The sequence below is a fragment of the Zootermopsis nevadensis genome, unplaced genomic scaffold, assembly GCF_977971745.1.
Source record: "Zootermopsis nevadensis isolate Lab colony 2312 unplaced genomic scaffold, Znev_1.0 Znev_ptg000003l, whole genome shotgun sequence".
Lineage (NCBI taxonomy): Eukaryota > Metazoa > Arthropoda > Insecta > Blattodea > Termopsidae > Zootermopsis > Zootermopsis nevadensis.
The window spans coordinates 1,412,163-1,433,086 of NW_028259135.1; the positions used below are offsets into that span (position 1 = coordinate 1,412,163).

At 39.2% G+C, this 20,924-nt stretch overlaps 2 protein-coding genes across 4 annotated transcripts in view; one reads left to right on the forward strand and one right to left on the reverse strand.

Moving 5' to 3' along the window:
* Positions 1 to 19,237, forward strand: part of LOC110840322 (facilitated trehalose transporter Tret1) — a 35,539-nt gene extending 16,302 nt beyond the window's left edge. For 2 of the 3 annotated variants that reach the window (XM_087360377.1, XM_087360388.1), the window contains exons 3-9: positions 4,336 to 4,458; positions 10,847 to 10,970; positions 12,284 to 12,457; positions 12,940 to 13,074; positions 13,575 to 13,813; positions 15,447 to 15,753; positions 16,930 to 19,237. In XM_087360377.1, the coding sequence (XP_087216503.1) occupies positions 4,336 to 4,458; positions 10,847 to 10,970; positions 12,284 to 12,457; positions 12,940 to 13,074; positions 13,575 to 13,813; positions 15,447 to 15,753; positions 16,930 to 17,207 (1,380 nt within the window). In that variant the 3' untranslated portion in view covers positions 17,208 to 19,237. Of the gene's footprint in view, positions 1 to 780; positions 1,276 to 4,335; positions 4,459 to 10,846; positions 10,971 to 12,283; positions 12,458 to 12,939; positions 13,075 to 13,574; positions 13,814 to 15,446; positions 15,754 to 16,929 lie in introns of those variants that run through there. The other variant, XM_087360395.1, reaches the window with a different exon arrangement.
* Positions 1 to 20,766, reverse strand: part of Roc2 (Regulator of cullins 2) — a 73,735-nt gene extending 52,969 nt beyond the window's left edge. The window contains exon 1 of the mRNA XM_087360535.1: positions 20,582 to 20,766. Coding sequence (XP_087216661.1) covers positions 20,582 to 20,732 — 151 coding nt within the window. The 5' untranslated portion in view covers positions 20,733 to 20,766. The remainder of the gene's footprint in view (positions 1 to 20,581) is intronic.
* Between the last annotated feature and the right edge of the window lie 158 nt (positions 20,767 to 20,924).

The following is a 20,924-nucleotide window of genomic DNA, read 5'->3' on the forward strand; positions in this document are numbered from 1 at the left end:
TATTTAAATATATTTAGAGGCCGCGCCGCAGACATTCCAAATTCGAAGACAGGAACCTGCATTATAAACATTAAGGTAGTATATTTGCGTCATATTGTGAATTAGGTTAATATTTTAATATTTTCCGTCAAATCACAATTTTAATAAGATAATAAAATATTTAAAATATCATTTCACGTTCCGCATCGAATGATATTTTAAATATTTTATATTTTATTATCTTATTAAAATTGTGATTTGACGGATAATATTAAAAAAATATTATAAACATTACAAAATTTCATATAATTTGGATATAATCGAGGGATTAAAATGTGATAATCTTTATATCTGGCGCGCAGCGGTGTTCCAAAGTAACATCAACATCCACAAACATCTTTATTTTGCACCATGTGTCATAGTTCAGACACCAAAGCGTAAAAATATACCAAATAACATTCCGTAATGGCAGAATTAACACGAACATGGCGATCGGCGACATTCTGACATATTCACAAATTCCGGACAAACGAATAAACAACGAGCAAAGAAAACGTGCCCCAGAGATGTCGCAAAGAAGGGCAAATGGCTTTGGCGTGCAATGAAAGAGTTTTAAGTGTCACAAGAAAAGTAATACGTATATGATACATCATAAGACCTTACTCGTACGACCTTTTAGGTCCTCAATAAAGGGGAATATTGGGGAGGGGATACAGAGAGAGGACGTACTTAACCCAGGCCCTTATAAGCAGCACGGAGAAGACTCCACAACACATACATATATAAGAGATACAAAACGCATAGCTCAACAGTACAAGAGTTTATTTAACATTCAGTGCGTGAGCGGATCTGTCTGTCTTCATAACTCAAATAAACTTGTGATTGCTAATTGCTGCTAATCCTCCTTTGGAACATTCAGTTAGAAATTTTTTTTTTACAGAAACACTCCCAGTATCAAGCAAGCATTTAAGCACTGAAGTAATTTGAATTGATTTGCTAAAAGTTAATACTCGATAATAATGCTTACGACACTACAAATTCTTTGAACTGTAGTTAAGACAGGACGACACCAGTACCAAGAACATTCGGTATAAACTTCGCTGTGTTATCTTAAAGACATCCTGTGTGTGGTCGGTTTCCGAGTTCGCCTGTAGGGAAAAAAATACCTCAGATTTTAACTGACGTGTGAGGAAAAATATCTTGGACAAGATGGTGAAGATTTTGATGAGAGCTGATACCCACATAAACATCACACTTCCAGGCACAGAACCAAAGGCAAAATGCACTTTCACTCAGGTATGTGATATTAAAGTTCTACAAGAACGAACAGAAAATGTTTATCCATTTCAAAAACAGGTTCAGTTGTTAATACGAAAACGTTGCTCTGGAAAAGAACTATTACATGTCGCAGTGTCATTCTGTGTAATAACATGAAAAGTGCAGTTATACATTTCATAATTCACTTCAAGCGTCTTTCGATATAAAATAACGTCAACAGCGGTTAGGCTGCATCAGACAGCCGAATGTCACTATCGAGATTCTAATACAATAAATTCCAGTGGCCACATTCAATTTTCGATAATACATATTTTGATCTGACTGTTCCAAAATTTATAAGACTAATTCTAACCACTGAAATTAGGAACAAACGTTCAAATCACCGAGTTCATTCAGGGTACGGGCTACGTCAAGGTACAGAAGACCGGGTATTGCTACGACAATTGATACAAATTTAAATCGAATTATTATTTTCATAAAAATAGTTGGCATAGTTTGGAATAATTCCATTACCGCTGAGAACAAGACGCTAAGGAGAATATTTGGATCTCACAGACAGTAACAGGAGGTTGGAAACAGATGAATAATAAGTTAGCAGCTTCTTTCCCGAACATTAACATAGTGTATCAAATCTAAAACTTCTTTACGATGGTGAAGAGTCAATTGAATAAAAATTTCCTTGGATATTATCCATCGTCTAGTAAATATAAAACGTAAAACGACGTTTCGGAGATGGGACTCTATCTCCGTCTTCAGGTTCCTACACAGTTGGGCCCACTAGATAGAGCTAATCCCTATCTCCGGACTTTTCCCTTGGATATTATCCATCGTCTAGTAAATATAAAACGTAAAACGACGTTTCGGAGATGGGACTCTATCTCCGTCTTTAGGCTCCTACACAGTTGGGCCCACTAGATAGAGCTAATCCCTATCTCCGGACTTTTCCCTTGGATATTATCCATCGTCTAGTAAATATAAAACGTAAAACGACGTTTCGGAGATGGGACTCTATCTCCGTCTTTAGGCTCCTACACAGTTGGGCCCACTAGATAGAGCTAATCCCTATCTCCGGACTTTTCCCTTGGATATTATCCATCGTCTAGTAAATATAAAACGTAAAACGACGTTTCGGAGATGGGACTCTATCTCCGCCTTCAGGTTCCTACACAGTTGGGCCCACTAGATAGAGCTAATCACTATCTCCGGACTTTTTCCTTGGATATTATCCATCGTCTAGTAAATATAAAACGTAAAACGACGTTTCGGAGATGGGACTCTATCTCCGTCTTCAGGTTCCTACACAGTTGGGCCCACTAGATAGAGCTAATCCCTATCTCCGGACCTCGTCCCATCTCCGAAACGTCGTTTTTCGTTTTATATTTACTAGACGATGGATAATATCCAAGGAAATTTTTATTCAATTGACATAGTGATTAAAAATTCTCATTCAAGAAAGGAAAAAACCCACAGCTTCTCTGTTTAGGAAAATTATATACCCTTACACTGAGAACAAAACGAAATTCACAATAAACACGAAATTAACGAGGGTGAAATGTTGAGTTTCTATGTTAAAGCGCTTTAGTGACGTAAGCCTCTTAACAGCTCGAAACGCGTGTTACTGTTAGAGGGACTAACCGGGAGGCATATGCCATAGAAAGAGCAATATTCTTCTCCAACTGGTGACAAAAGACGTGGTCAGTTGATTCAAATTGGCTTTAAATGAATGCATAGTGAATCGCTTGCTGCCTCAACCAAGAGAGCAAAGCATTTCTGATTACAAACACGTGCATAAACTGCGAAACCAAGTCATGCAAAGTTACTGAAAACAATTAACAAAAATTAAAAGTATAACTTCGACTATCGGGTGTGAGCCGCTTCGAATGTCGGGTATTATCAAACATTTCAGCAAACATTCACCCTGAAGATGGCAGCTGCAGTGTTTGCCGAAACGTTTGATAATACCCGACATTCGACGCGGCTCAAACCCGAAAGTCGAAGTTATACATTTATTTATTTAGGTCCATTCATACAGTAGCCTGCACAGCCGTAGAATCTGAACCAAATAAGTAATGAGCAAACCTCTGTTCACATACGCTAAAAAAAATCTCTCGAAACGTGGAAAACTTCAAGCAGCTAGAAACAGTGACAAATCTGAGCGTAATGCGTGAACTTTTACGTTTCACCTAATATTGTTTGGGAAATGCAATCAATGATGTGTCAGGCCCGGTAATACCCGGTTCGACTCTCGGTCGGGTTTTATCGGCTACTATGACTGGGCACTTCGGCGATTTTCCTCAGACTCTCTAAACGAGTGCCTTGGAAAAACTACGTTCTTCCAAATCTGTTCCTACTCGTCATTTATAATAATTTTCTCATATCATTCCCTTATTTTAATACATGTATATATTTTATTTATTTAGTGTTCTGTCTGAGGACAGGTCCATATGAACAGGATCCTTCCATTCTTTTCTCTTCTCGGACTGGGACCTCTTCATATACGTTCTTGGCAGATGATCCAGAAGTGGTTTGCCATTGCCTTCTTCTGTGTGTGAATGGAGTAATTGTTGGGATGCCACGGAGGAAAACTCCGTGTTGCCTAGACCACGGCCTTGCCCAACACAAGTTATAAATTCGAACCCGAGACCCCCAGGATTACAAGGCCAGCGTTCTAACCGCTAGACCACCGTGGCGGTACATATATATACATACACATAAATACATATAACATTTACAGCTAAAAGTCTTAAAATACACCAAGAATAAACCAACATTTTAGAAAGAAATACGAATTGAATTGAACAAGATCTTGCGAACACGGTAATGAACCTTCGGGTTCAATAAAAGGCGGCAATTTTCTTGGCCGGCTGAGCAACTATCAACTTCTCAACTACTTTGCTCCCATGGAGTTAGCTCTGGTTTCGGGGAAAGAATTTAAGTACCTCTGAAACGTCGGTCAATTTCTACCAAGCTATATAGGAGCAACATCCCAGAATCTTTGTATTTGCTGCCATGAGAATCTTAAATCCCACCGAACAAAATTTTGAGTTATTTACGATGGAATTGTTTTATCTGTTGCAGGTCTTGGCGGCTTTGTCTGTTTCCCTAGGATCCATGATAGTTGGTTTCGCTTCTGCATACACTTCACCAGCACTAGAGTCAATGGATGCAGCCAACAGCACAGTACATCCCGATATGCAAGAGGTAAGACCACTAACTTCGCGCCAGTCATGAGGAATTGAATCAGGTCACATTTTTAAGCAGCACGAATTACAATATCAGCAGTCACAGTTCAATTCCTTGGACGTGGCCACTGTAAACACGACGCGCAGTACATATCAACCCCCACCACTCTTCCCCTCACGCGCTGCTCAGCGGCCACATCTAAAAAATTGAACTGTAGCTGTTTTCAACATTTATAATGAAATTAAAGTAGATTATTAACAGCGTCAAATAGGAATTATACTCATGACGAAACTAGTATCAGATTAAATTCGGTGGATATTTGCTACCATTCATATAAGAATATTCTAATTACAATACCCTATCTTAAAACCAAAAATATTAAGATATAATCTGTCGATGGTGATATTCAGAGTTGTGAAATCATATGTCTCCATCATCAGACGATGGAGCAGATACGTTCGTGCCAAAACCACGCGGTTTCATAACCAATAAGCTCAGAATCCAACATCTTCACTGCCGAGAGAACCTCAAATCTCAGATATAATAATTTCACATATAGTTTTGTATGAGTGTGAATCTTGGCCCCACGACCTAATGGAATATAACAGCTTAAGGATATTCTGGAACAAAGCGCAGAGTTGTGGACCTAGGCAAGAAAACATTGTAGTATCTGACATGCTAAATAAGCTCCTTTTAGATTTCCGTCTTCTAGGTTGTTGCGCTGTGTAGTCTGGTCGATGTTAACCAACGTTTCAGAGGTCGTACTGCCTCCGTCATCAGGGCGATGAGTATGAAGATTTCTGTCTTCTGGGTTGTTGCGCTGTGTAGTCTGGTCGATGTTAACAAACGTTTCAGAGGTCATACTGCCTCCGTCATCAGGGCGATGAGTATGAAGATTTCTGTCTTCTGGGTTGTTGCGCTGTGTAGTCTGGTCGATGTTAACCAACGTTTCAGAGGTCGTACTGCCTCCGTCATCAGGGCGATGAGTATGAAGATTTCTGTCTTCTGGGTTATTGCGCTGTGTAGTCTGGTCGATGTCAACCAACGTTTCAGAGGTCATACTGCCTCCATCATCAGGGCGATGAGTATGAAGATTTCTGTCTTCTGGGTTGTTGCGCTGTGTAGTCTGGTCGATGTTAACAAACGTTTCAGAGGTCATACTGCCTCCGTCATCAGGGCGATGAATATGAAGATTTCTGTCTTCTGGGTTGTTGCGCTGTGTAGTCTGGTCGATGTTAACCAACGTTTCAGAGGTCGTACTGCCTCCGTCATCAGGGCGATGAGTATGAAGATTTCTGTCTTCTGGGTTATTGCGCTGTGTAGTCTGGTCGATGTCAACCAACGTTTCAGAGGTCATACTGCCTCCATCATCAGGGCGATGAGTATGAAGATTTCTGTCTTCTGGGTTGTTGCGCTGTGTAGTCTGGTCGATGTCAACCAACGTTTCAGAGGTCGTACTGCCTCCGTCATCAGGGCGATGAGTATGAAGATTTCTGTCTTCTGGGTTATTGCGCTGTGTAGTCTGGTCGATGTCAACCAACGTTTCAGAGGTCATACTGCCTCCATCATCAGGGCGATGAGTATGAAGATTTCTGTCTTCTGGGTTGTTGCGCTGTGTAGTCTGGTCGATGTTAACAAACGTTTCAGAGGTCATACTGCCTCCGTCATCAGGGCGATGAGTATGAAGATTTCTGTCTTCTGGGTTGTTGCGCTGTGTAGTCTGGTCGATGTTAACCAACGTTTCAGAGGTCGTACTGCCTCCGTCATCAGGGCGATGAGTATGAAGATTTCTGTCTTCTGGGTTATTGCGCTGTGTAGTCTGGTCGATGTCAACCAACGTTTCAGAGGTCATACTGCCTCCATCATCAGGGCGATGAGTATGAAGATTTCTGTCTTCTGGGTTGTTGCGCTGTGTAGTCTGGTCGATGTTAACCAACGTTTCAGAGGTCATACTGCCTCCATCATCAGGGCGATGAGTATGAAGATTTCTGTCTTCTGGGTTGTTGCGCTGTGTAGTCTGGTCGATGTTAACCAACGTTTCGGAGGTCATACTGCCTCCGTCATCAGGGCGGTGAGTATGAAGATTTCTGTCTTCTGGGTTGTTGCGCTGTGTAGTCTGGTCGATGTTTACCAACGTTTCGGAGGTCATACTGCCTCCGTCATCAGGGCGATGAGTATGAAGATTTCTGTCTTCTGGGTTGTTGCGCTCTGTAGTCTGGTCGATGTTAACAAACGTTTCAGAGGTCATACTGCCTCCGTCATCAGGGCGACGAGTATGAAGATTTCTGTCTTCTGGATCGCCCTGATGATGGAGGCAGTATGACCTCTGAAACGTTGGTAAACATCGACCAGACTACACAGCGCAACAACCCAGAAGACGGAAATCTTCATACTCACCGCTGTGAGAACCTTAAGTCTTACAAGCTCCTTTTAAATCGTAGCCTATGTTCTGTTCCTTGGAAAACCAATATTTTTTTCGGTGTTGAAATATAAGCATAACTCCTATCACGAGACAAAAGTTTGTGAATAGATCTACGATCTCTATTCCTTCAAAGTCCAGACACCAACACATCTCCTAAGTTTTTACCTCGCAGTCTGTCAGTAATCTTCCTGAAGAAGAGAGAGAATTTGTTTGGCTTCCTCACCCTCTCATAACAAAGACGTCAATCGATGTGACCCCACTCATCAATTTCCTTGTCCCTCGTAATTTCGTATGTCTGAGTTCGTTTGCTATGACGTATCAAGAGTAATTTAGAACTAAATTGACATCTGTAACCACAATAAATAAAAAAAATAGGCCTATTCAAGATTAATTTTATTAGTTCAAACACGCACGAATTAGACATTGGTGTTTAATATGGCCAACCAACCAATAACAAACGAATGGGCAATATACACTGATGTCACGAACAACATTTGAGATAAGCTGCTATAATTTCTTACCGGCATTTTGTACACGATCTACTTTCAAGTTTCCTCGTTCTTAAAATTATTCATTTGCAGTAGAAGTCTCATTATCCGACATTACGTTTTATCCGAAGCGCCGTGTCGAAACGCTCCATTTTATATAAACTCGACATGTAACGGAATCAATCACACCCCATTCCTTCAACAGTAGTATGACGTAAGTTTAAAGACGTTTCAGAGGTACTTGCTACCTCCATCATGAGGGCAGTGATGGGATATAGAGGCAGCAAACACCTCTGAAACGTCGGTAATATTCTATCAGACGACACGGCGAAACAACCCTTAAAAGACAACCATTTAAAATGCAAGGCGATATCCCAGTATCCTCCTGGAGGGACCGCTGGACCAATATGAACAAAAGATTAAATCATCTCGACAACTTTTGGTGTAAACCTTGTATACCAAATTTCATATAAATTCGCCAAGCAAGTCTCCGAGATAAATATACAGAGGGGCGGAGACACAACATCTCATCTCCATGCGTCCACTGGACAGCAGGAATAACATGTAAAGTCTATTTTACTAGAAAACATGTCAGGGCATTATAAAAGCCATACGTTCCAAGCAATTTCAAAGCACGTATAACGGCTTACGTAAAATGTACCGTTCCGACATAGAGAAAAGGAACATCTATTACACGTTTACATACCCTTCTCTCTAATTGGTGAATATAGGAAGGTCGAACACTGGGATTGGTCAGAAAGAGGAGGCTCGAATCACTCTGCTCGCTGCAGCAGACTAGTTCTGATTTGACCTTGTGACATAACAGCTACTTTGTTAAGAATTCTCCAGTGTTTCACAAAACTTTCCGCGCGTCTAAGAAAGTTGCTTCACGAACACTGTCTGATTTGTCAATCGGCGTCGGGGTTCTGAGCGTCTTATTCTGAAGACCCCCCCCCCCCCCCCGAGCTCAAATCTCAGCCCGGAGCCTGTGTCAAAACCAATTCTACAAGCTACGACGAGGTAGCACTCTGCCATCTGTTATTAAAAGCTGAAAACTATCTATATCATTTAATACAAATTCTTCCGTTCTTCGAATAGAAAACTTACAATCAAAAGTCTACAAATATAAGTAACAACGCGATGTTACACTACAGAATACTCCACTAGTTTTTTTTCTTTCAACAAAATTGCCGACACCTGTACAATTATCGACTTTCTGGGCAAATAAATGTAACACGAACAGAAACTTCGTGACTACACATCAAGCATTTTAATTACGGCAGTCAAATCAAGACGTTTAGAATAGACTTACACATGCAGCTCGGACGTTTGAAACAGGAAATTAATATAAGATGTCTGTGGGGGGGGGGGGGGGAACTACGTGGAACGCAGCGATTTATAATTGTTTTTAAGCAAACGGCCTACTGACGATGTTAATTGGACTGAACAGGAATTAAAAACTCAACCTACATTTTAGAAGTACAATTAATTTCTTCTACAATAAACGTAACAGTACCATGAACAATTCTTATGAAGTGAGTATAGACATTTGTTCCACAAACGAGTAGGAATCCTGAACCAATTACCAGTAGAAAAGACCCTTTTAAATTCAACGGGGAATGATTTCTTTTGTATTTTCATCTCTCTCTCTCCAACTTTATCTGATTTAGAATTGGTAAAAAGGTTCACATTTGTTCATGTCATTACTATTAATTATTCACTTAATATTACGTACATATTTCGCCATAAACATTTTCTCAGCATGCAGGATATACGATAATATGTCCGACCAATTTCATTCAGGGTTGCATACGTTGTTTAGAACAAGGGGATCAGTGCTAATTTTTATGTCTCGTCGTCTGCAACGCTCTGTCCCCCCCTCCCTAGTAAGAGCTATATCCTGAATATGACTGGCTTTCATTCCCCTACCACTATCTCCCCACACAGCATGCCAGTGACTACACTTCTACTTGAAGGTAGTGGAATTTTCCACGCGAATTAAGGTTTGTGCAAAGAAACCAGTCTGGCCAGAGAACGTTCGAGATATACTAAAAAGAAACAAAGAAAATGTACACGCTTGCCTTTAAATAAACTGTCAGGTGATTGCGATAAAAAAACAGCCAAACATCATCTGCTCCAAACTTTAAGCATGCCAGAATAATTAGAAAGTTAGTAACGGGCTTTCTGTGGCACGGATTTCAAATGCAGCACAATACTCATCACACGAAGTGCACCGTACAAGTGAAATGTGTACTCAAAACTGTCTGGAGTTTCTCCACTGACAGACTCAGTTCGATGACTGATCCGGAACCACAAAGTCCGTCCCCTGATTTATTTACAAAAAAAAACACAAAACTGTTTACGGATAAGGCAAATTCAATGCTTCCATCGAGCTCAAGATGTCTTCCTAGCATCTCCTTCGACGTCCATTTCACAAATTATTTAGATTATTTAACGACGCTGTCAGTAACTGAGACTAAAAGCGACAGGTCGTGGCCTAATTTAGGGTAGGGCCACCCCCCCCCCGATATTTACCTGTGGGGACTTAGGATACCTGCCTAAGTCAGGATAATGCTACAAATGTAGCCTATATTATCCTCCTTAATTTAAGTTAAACATCTCAATAATTAATTGCAGAGTGTAGTAATGATACAAATAACAAATCCAAACTATCATAAGAGACTTCCCGAAAAATTCGATATTTTGAGAAATTTGTATCAGTAACTACATTGACACCTGTGGTAGTAATTTCAGTTTACGATTATGACGCACGTGCATACAGTATTGTTTTATGTTCCCACACACGCTCCATAAACAGACTAACACTATCTTTCATTTTACTTTCGCATAATGAGCAGAGAGTTTCGATTCCACCTGTCGAGATCATTAGTCATGTTTCATAATCGGGAGATCCCGCACAGGAAACTATGATTTGTGTTGTTTCAAGCTTATGCTATGCAAATTTTTGAGATAACGTTCTTGAAACGAATATCATGAATGCTTACTCTCACGACTTTCCAAATCTGTAACTGTATAATCCTTCTATCATTCGAAATTACGTAACTTGCAAAGTTGATAAATTCACATTAAATATGTTCTATATGGTCTTCCAAGTGGCCGACTTGGAATAAATAGGTTTGACCACAAAAATTTGTAGGGGCCTTTTACCTCAAAAACGTCTTTATTTCTATGTCAGATAGTGGAAAACTTCGAAATAAAATATCCCTAAAAGGATACTAAAACATGGCCACAAACCTTCAGAAACCAAACCAAACCAAAATACTTATTTCTACGTTTCTATACTCCGCCCCCAATCCGAGTTATATTTCCAGCCCAAAAAATGACTTTAAGGCGTTGTGATTGTACCATTTATAAAATACAGAATTAACAAAATCAGGTACATACATTTTTATGCATTAATTATCTTACAATACCTTATCCTACTTATATAAAGTGTTTAAACTGTACTGACCTCGTCTATACATTTGACTTTCAGAAATCGTGGATTGGTAGTTTAATGCCACTGTCCGCCCTACTTGGAGGGCTTGCTGGAGGACCTCTGATCGAAACAATTGGCAGGAAGACTACAATCCTTGCGACAGCATTGCCATTCGTTATCTGTAAGTACGATGTACTTGGCAAAAGACATCTAGACAATGCACTGACCTTCGTTACATACTCTGGAGGTTTCCACCAGTGCGTGATTTGGCACAATATTTTAAGAAATGTGTTCTGAATTCTTAATAAAAATTTAAATGAAACAATAAGATCCAGGAAGAACATATTACGTTTACTTTCCTTCAACACTTCGAATCTATTCTGGCCGGCGTTAACAACAATTATAAATGAATAAGAATAAAACGTAGTGATTCACTACGTCAAAACTTGTCACAATTTCGCATCGTCTTCACATATGTACTTGTTAACATAAAAAAACGTTCCATTTATCATATATAAGCGAGCACAATTTCACAAAACTGCTTTCCGACGGCTTATTACAGAAACCGGAAGCGACAAGAATTTCGGGCGGCAGCCACGTTCTTTTGCATAACAAAAGAAAAACTACTCATCACATATAATTCATGGACTCTGAATTAGATGGAGTTAATGTCGCCTCAACATATAATTCACGGACTCTGAATTAGATGGCGTTAATGTCGCCTCAACATCGGAAGTTCGTACAGCCTTGCGTTGGACCAACCATTTACCTAAAGCCGGGGTTCTCAGCCTTTTTCGCTGGCGTACCACTAACCAAATGCGTTCAAGGGAAAACTTATTTATGTTAATATTATCTTTTAATTTTCTTACTTAGTTCGCGTACCATAGGTTGATAAAACGCTGATCTAAAGAATTCTAAAATGTGTAACGCAATGGAAAATCCAAATCTAATTGTCAGGTCATGATGAAATACTTCATTATCAAATGTTCCCAATAACAGCACCACAATGCTACGGTAAAACATTTATCTTATATTATCGCAAATTTTAGCGGCCAAACTACTACTAGTCAGACAGAGCATTTACAACCGGCGTCTAAGATTCGTTATCCCAGCCAAAACGTGTTGTAAACATTAACAGATAAAGTTGATTTTAATCGCACAACGAAACGACCATCAAAGAACAGACTACGATAATGCTCGCGGCGGACGTATACGGAACTATTACATACACATCGATAAAACTTGTCCATCGTTGTATATACGATGTATAAGAGATGAGGTTGTTGAACTTTCTACGTCATATGATGGATCACTGACGCAAAGCAGGGAAAGTAAGTGCCTACCAAAAGTACCATCATCGTCTCCAGTACGAAATCCGGTCAAGAATGAGATGAATATGTCAAAACGTATAATTTTTTATACAAACACTAACATGCCTTTCAATGTTCATAGCATAAACTTACTAAATACATAAAATATTTTTGTTTATTACAGCGTGGCTGTTGATTGCCTTGGCTGTAAATGTGCCTATGCTGTACGCTGGTAGAGTGGTCGCTGGGTTCTGTGTAGGCATGGCATCGCTGTGCTTTCCAGTGTATCTCGGAGAAACACTTCAACCAGAGGTTAGGGGGATGTTGGGACTTCTACCAACAACGTTTGGTAACGTAGGTAAGTTGTCAGACCAACTTCACAAATTGTCAGTTGCACTGGAAATATTTTAAACTTTCGTGCGAGTGAGTGAGGGGTAGAACTTCACGATCAGGTGATATTAAGTAAAGTAAAACTTGTCTAATGCATAGCCTGGATTAAACTTAAAACCCTCCTTTATTGGAAAATGTCAACAGTCCCAAGAATACAGAGCAGCAATCAACGAAAATTACGTCCCAAAAAAATGAAGACTTTAATGAAGGAACAGAAATGAAAATCAAGAACTTTATTGAAAACAATCTCTTGAGTATTTATTTATTCATGTTTGCTCTGTATTGTTTTACTGGAATTTATCTGAGAACCAAACATTCCAGTCACAAACTGGAAAAAAATGAAGCCTGATCCTTGACAAAGCGTTACACGCAGAAGACTGCTCTATATATGGATCGCCATAAAAGTCCATTTTGTTTCATCGTCTTCTAAATCTGTTTTTATTTAAACAGGAATCTTACTGTGTTACTCTGCTGGAAAATATCTGGACTGGTCTATGCTTGCAATTTTGGGAGCCTGCATTCCTGTACCATTCCTAATTTGCATGCTGTTCATCCCAGAGACACCGAGATGGTACTTTTCAAAGGGTAAGTATCTAGTACATAAAACATTCATATTCTAGTAATGCTTATTATTTCAAAATCATATTGCAGACTTAACAGACAGAAATTATTTTTCTTAAATTTAATTAAATATTAGCCATACCAAAATATGTTTCAAAGTAAAGTGGCAGATCTTAATAAGATATATATTTTAAACCACAAACCAAATTTATAAATGGAGAACGGTTTTTGAAAAAAGTGTAAAAGCTTGAATCGATCTTCATGTAAAATATATGACATTTTGAGAAGATATAAACCAAAATTGCCTGATATATTTTAATGTAGTCCCAGTACAAAATTCAATTTGAATTCATTACAACGTTTCAGAGACGAAGGTGCAGAGAGAAGGTTGGTTTACTTTGTGACCTTTGTGCAAAGAACACATTTACATTTAGGATGACCGCAGGCAGTCTTCTAATTTCTGTAACAGTATTTATTAAAATCACTACAAGAAAAATAAAGTGTCATCTTTTGTTTTTGTGCAGGTAAAGGAGAAGAAGCCAAGAAATCTCTCCAGTGGTTACGTGGAAAAGACACTGATATCTCACATGAACTAAGGGAAATTGAAAATTCTCATACTGAATCAAAGAAGAGCACTGGTTCATCATTTGAATTATTCAGCAAGAGCAACATCAAGCCTCTGCTTATCTCTCTTGGACTCATGTTCTTCCAGCAAATGAGTGGTATTAATGCTGTTGTCTTCTACACAGTAATGATTTTTGAGGTAAGGAAATTTAAATTAAATGTACTGTAAGATTTGAGGTTTTCACAGCGATGAGTATGAAGATTCCTGTCTTCTGGGTTCTTGCGCTGTGTAGTCTGGTCGATGTTAACCAACGTTTCAGAGGTCATACTGCCTCCGTCATCAGAGTATGAAGATTTCTGCCTTCTGGGTTGTTGCGCTGTGTAGTCTGGTCGATGTTAACCAACGTTTCAGAGGTCATACTGCCTCCATCATCAGGGCGATGAGTATGAAGATTTCTGTCTTCTGGGTTCTTGCGCTGTGTAGTCTGGTCGATGTTAACCAACGTTTCAGAGGTCATACTGCCTCCATCATCAGGGCGATGAGTATGAAGATTTCTGTCTTCTGGGTTCTTGCGCTGTGTAGTCTGGTCGATGTTAACCAACGTTTCAGAGGTCATACTGCCTCCATCATCAGGGCGATGAGTATGAAGATTTCTGTCTTCTGGGTTGTTGCGCTGTGTAGTCTGGTCGATGTTAACCAACGTTTCAGAGGTCATACTGCCTCCATCATCAGGGCGATGAGTATGAAGATTTCTGTCTTCTGGGTTGTTGCGCTGTGTAGTCTGGTCGATGTTTACCAACGTTTCAGAGGTCATACTGCCTCCATCATCAGGGCGATGAGTATGAAGATTTCTGTCTTCTGGGTTGTTGCGCTGTGTAGTCTGGTCGATGTTAACCAACGTTTCAGAGGTCATACTGCCTCCATCATCAGGGCGATGAGTATGAAGATTTCTGTCTTCTGGGTTGTTGCGCTGTGTAGTCTGGTCGATGTTAACCAACGTTTCAGAGGTCATACTGCCTCCATCATCAGAGTATGAAGATTTCTGTCTTCTGGGTTATTGCGCTGTGTAGTCTGGTCGATGTTTACCAACGTTTCAGAGGTCATACTGCCTCCATCATCAGGGCGATGAGTATGAAGATTTCTGTCTTCTGGGTTGTTGCTCTGTGTAGTCTGGTCGATGTTAACCAACGTTTCAGAGGTCATACTGCCTCCGTCATCAGGGCGATGAGTATGAAGATTTCTGTCTTCTGGGTTGTTGCGCTGTGTAGTCTGGTCGATGTTAACCAACGTTTCAGAGGTCATACTGCCTCCATCATCAGGGCGATGAGTATGAAGATTTCTGTCTTCTGGGTTGTTGCTCTGTGTAGTCTGGTCGATGTTAACCAACGTTTCAGAGGTCATACTGCCTCCGTCATCAGGGCGATGAGTATGAAGATTTCTGTCTTCTGGGTTGTTGCGCTGTGTAGTCTGGTCGATGTTAACCAACGTTTCAGAGGTCATACTGCCTCCGTCATCAGGGCGATGAGTATGAAGATTTCTGTCTTCTGGGTTGTTGCTCTGTGTAGTCTGGTCGATGTTAACCAACGTTTCAGAGGTCATACTGCCTCCGTCATCAGGAAGGTGAGTATGAAGATTTCTGTGTTCTGGGTTGTTGCGCTGTGTAGTCTGGTCGATGTTTACCAACGTTTCGGAGGTCATACTGCCTCCGTCATCAGGGCGATTCTTAGTATGAAGATTTCTGCCATCCTGTACATAACTGATCAAATTACAGGTTTCTCCCAGCTCCTTCCTCACAAAATGTGACTTAATTTAATCTTTTTCTTGTTTCCAGGCTGCTGGAAGCACGCTTGATGGCAACACGTCCACAATTATAGTTGGCGTTGTAAACTTTGGTTCAACGTTCTTGGCAACCATGCTGATTGATCGTTTTGGACGCAAAGTGTTGCTCTACATCTCTTCGGTAGCCATGGTACTCTCACTGATGGTTCTCGGCACATTCTTCTACATGAAGGACCACACCGATACTGATGTAGCTCCTTACGGCTTACTTCCACTAGTCAGCTCTGTTGTTTACGTTATTGGCTTCTCATTTGGTTTTGGTCCAATTCCCTGGCTAATGATGGGAGAGATCTTACCAGGTAAGTTCACTCAAACTTCATTAGCGTAGCTTTATTTTTAAATCCATTTAACACATATTCAGACCCATGATCAATCACACAACCAGTGTAACTTCTCCTCTCTTAAAATTTTACAACTGAAAATTTCTAATGCCATAAACAATATAGTATTTGTTTTTGAAGTTAATTTTGTAGTTACCAGAAAAACTCAAACATGCTTTGAATTGACAACAGTTATGCAACAAGTTAAATATCTCACTGAAATACTGATACTTCAAAGTGTGTTAAAGAATATAGTTATAATAACTTGATAGGATTAAAAATTATATTAAAATTGGCCGTCAATCACAATATAAGATAATTAAAAGATTAAAATATCATTTTTCGTTCCGTATCGAGTACTCGATTTACATATGGAACATTTACGACATGTTTCGGCTATCATAGAGCCGTCATCAGGTGTTATGTTATAAACTTTATAACTGAATTACTGATTTTTAGTTTTCATTTTTCTTATCATTTTCTCGTCCTTCATATTGTATCTTCGTCCGTTGTTGTGTCACATGTCACTAATATAATTGTATGTCGTAGTGATGCCAATGTTGTGTATATTGAACCGAGAAGTAATATCGTAGCAGTATTAGGAGAGATTGGAGGTATACTGTATCGGATTATATTTTATATATATATAATTTTTAATACTATTTAAATAAGTCACAATATGACGCACCTACAATATCTAATAACTTGATAGGAGTTGAAGAAGACTGGATTTTGTTGGCCTAGGACAGGGTCCGGTGAAGGGCTTTGATTAATTCGGTGATGAACCTTCAGGTTCCGTAAGCCACCCGGTTAGTTAGTTAGTTAGTTGTAATAACTTTCTGGCAAAATAGTTATGCTGTAAGGACACTGATGAATTTCCGATATCACAGTAACAGATCCATTAACAATAAAATAATTACTGTTAAATTGTTTTGGAATATTACTGATTATTTATGCATAGAACTGTTCCAAAACACTATGAAGTCAAGCGAACAGAAAAGAAAACTTACGTTAGTTTTATTTTACTAAAATATGTCGATATATTTCTGTCAAACATTTTCCACAATTTGTGAACAGATGGAAACATTTCAAGTATGAATTCTTGTGTTTCAGTATAAACAAAGTACATTATAAAGTATAATTTTAATTTTTCAGCTAAAATTCGTGGTTCAGCAGCTTCAATCGTCACCGTATTCAACTGGACCTGTACATTTGTCGTCACGAAGACCTTTGCGGACCTTATCACTAAACTGGGTGGTGCAACTACGTTTTGGATGTTTGGGGCCAACTGCCTGGCCGGGCTATTCTTCGTTATTATTTGGGTACCAGAAACACAAGGGAAGAGTCTTGAAGACATTGAAAAGAACCTGACTGGGCAAGTACGAAGAATGAGCTCTATCGCTAATCTCAGACCTCTACCCATGGCAGTCTAAGGTTCACGCAATAATACCATAATACTGCACCATGTACAATAATGGTCCTTGAAGAATGTGGAGCCTAGAGAAGTGAAAGACTCAAATACAGGACCAAGAAAATTCCAAGCAAGACTTGCATTATCTTCACTGTCATGTCTGATTCATCCAGTGCGGAATATGAGGTCAGCGGTGTTTTTTATGAAGGCTGTTCACAAGAATCTCCACAAAAGACACGTTAATTAAGCATATTTATAATTTTACTCGATGATGACGGTGATACTCAAATGCTGATTCCTCTATCGGTATATAGTACATATCACACATATCACTATGTAATACTTTAACCCTTTAAAGCCCAGTGGTACCACCTACTTTAACCTTCAGTAACTCTGTAATTTGCCCACAGAGTATATTTATGGCTTTTATATGAATCTAAGTGATTACTTCCTCAAAATAGCATTAGCTAACTGATTTTTGCGGTACAGAAGTATCATGTTTTCTTTGTCGTAGGAACTGAATCTTTAAATAATACTTTGATGAGCTTTGGCTTCAAAGGGTTACTGACGTGAAAGTCTGTTTTTATAAAACAAACTTTGTAAATATAGTATAGTCCAAAAAAAAGAATGGTCATGATTTTTATGATCATTAATATACATTATTATATAGCATCTATACCAAATATTAAAATACTGCATATTTTTCGTATTAGATTTTGTCATAATACATAGCGAATGCTGTAAATGACAACGAGAATTTACTCGTGTGACAGGCAAATTTTAAACAAATAATTTACCTTCCTGTTTGGAACTTTATTTTGTATAATGAATAATTAATAATATAGAACTAGAATTAGATATTTAATTAAAAAATATTGAATTAAGCTGAACATTCCAATTTTTATGGTTACTGTTACGTGAACATATAAGAAATATGTATTTTGACATACGATATTAGTGTGAGGTTTCATTCCATGTGAAGACTGTTTCAAAGTAAAGGCTTATAGAACAATAATTTTACATTTTAAATTTGTAAATATGCCACAAAAACATAAATATCTTTGACAAAATTCTGTACAGTAGTCAGTGGCTTTCAAATCAAGCATTCCACAAACAGGTATCATACCTTAACAACACACACATATTCTTGACCCCAATTTTCATATTAATTTGTTTCCTAACAACCTCAAAAGACATCTGAAGGACAGTTTTATGTGCTAATTTTTTTTTATTTGTAGTGTTCTGTCTGATGACAGGTCCATATATTATGAACAGGATCCTTCCATCCTTTTCTCGGACTGGGACCTGTTCATATACGTTCTTGGCAGATGATCCAGAAGTGGTTTGCCATTGCCTTCTTCTGTGTGTGAATGGAGTAATTGTTGGGATGCCACGGAGGAAAACTCCGTGATGCCTAGACCACGGCCTTGCCCAACACAAGTTATAAATTTGAGCACCACCGGGAATTGAACCCGGGACCCCAGGCTTACAAGGCTAGTGTTCTGACCGCTAGACCACCGTGGCAAACATTATTAATTTATGAGTATGGTTCCAGAAATTCAGCCTAATTTACCTGATAATTAACGCTCGCAATATTTTATACACAAATATCTTTATTCTGACAAAAGACACACAGCTCAGTACAAATCAGTTTCAGAACCAAGTTAAATTTGTGACACTATCAGACAGACTAAAAATGTATCTGCCACTGATTACTTTCAAATTGACTACAGCATAAATGAGACCTTGAGACCTTACTGGATATACTGACACCTTACACGGAGTCAAACATTCAAGCACAAAATTGTGATAATATTAATTAATTAAAGGAAAAGTGTCAGGTATGTGAATGAATAATGTTATTGTTTATGCCACATGAGAGGCTATGTGTATATTTAATGATGACTGAATGATATGACTGTTGATGTATGTGAGAGAAAATTTATTTATACAACTGGAATAATTTTAAAATATTTTATGAAACATGTTTCAGTACCTGTGTGACCATTTCATTGTGGTAATTGCTAACGAACATATAAAGACCTAAACATATATTAAAAGTTATATTAATTCCCACTTTACCCTTCACAATCATCACAAAAACTTTGGGCTGGAGAAGGGGATTATTGGTTGGTTAATAACTTTACAGTGGCTAAGACTGTCAATATTTTACACACTCAAACAGCAATGTGTGAAGAGCATATACGAACAAAAGATGAATGATGATATTACATTTCATCTGTAATTAAACTGTTGTCTTCTGCACAATGGCACTGGTGTATATGGCATACACTTTGAAACTAAGAGACGGATTAACAGACAGAAGGAAAACACCTGGAGAGCCATCGGTCTAGTAAACCAGCTTATGTTCAATAACTAGTTAACAGTGCTCACTCAACTAAAGCCAACAGTAGTTTGTGCTGAATCATATCGCTAAAGAAATCAATTAAATTGTAATCATAATGCAGTGGCTTTCTTGTCTTTAGGTATTTGTGGCAGGAGTTTCTTTAGGAAGCATCCCATAGAGCACTGCCAGTCCCACCTGGACCACTAAGCCACTATACTGCCCTTTTCAGGACACATCCGGCCCTGCCCAGACCTCATTTCTACTCCCCTGCTTCCTCCCCATCACATCCACCCACCTCCCGTATGTCCGGAGATCAATCGGCCGGACTCTGAGGGCCCGCTTTCTCAAACCTCTCTCTCTCATGCTGCAGAACGCTCCCAAGCCCTCGTCTGATTCTGACACCAGTCCCCACTGGATGGGCCAAGGCTCTTCCCCGACTGTCAGTTTCGTATAACTCTAACCGTTTCCACTCGCGTGGCTTACTCATCGCCCTGATGATGGAGGCAGCAAAGACCTCTGAAACGTCGGTAAACTACTACCAGACTACACGGCGCAACCCAGAAGACAGCCATCTTCGGAGTTTGTTTAGTTTAACGTATAACTTCAGCTTTTGAAAACAAGCAATGTTCATTATATAAGGTATTCTAATATTCTGGCAAACACTGCTCCTGTCATCTTCAGAGTGAATGTCTGGGGGAGGGGTGGGCTGTAAGCCCTTATAAAAATCTGGAAGAGACAGATGAAAAGATAACCTCTCATGGCATATGCCTGGAAAGATTTATTAACCTGTCAAGATCGTCAGTCTTCAGGCCAACATATGAATCCGGGACCTCCCAAGTGCTAATCACTCGTCCTTTAGTATACATTAATACCATCTCTTATAAACACCCGAACAGCAACAGAAACAAAACAATATTTCGTTCACACCATCAGTGGTTGCTTAATTCCCATTGTTACGAAAATATGATGTAAAATTGTTGCATACAGCCAACCACAAAGCAACCATAACCCTAAAATCCACATACACGATATAAAAATGGAACACTTACCCATGACTTGGACTCTGCAAATTGCGCATGTATCACATTCAACGTCCCAGCTCCACATAGCAACAGCATTCCACTTCTTTAGAGAAAACATTTTATCAGACTTTTGAGATTCTGTATCTGCACGGTCTAGAAGATCACCGTCGTCAGCCATTTTCGGTGTTCAAGTAAATTCCAACTAGTACCATACAGGCTTGCCAATACAACGTTCAGGAAACCGACTCAGGGAGACCAAGAACTATTTAGTTTTGAGGGTATAAAATATATCATGTAAGGATGACACTCTCACGATGTGAACACTGATAAAAGGAAATTAAAAGGCAAAAGTGGGGTAACCTCCAATAAT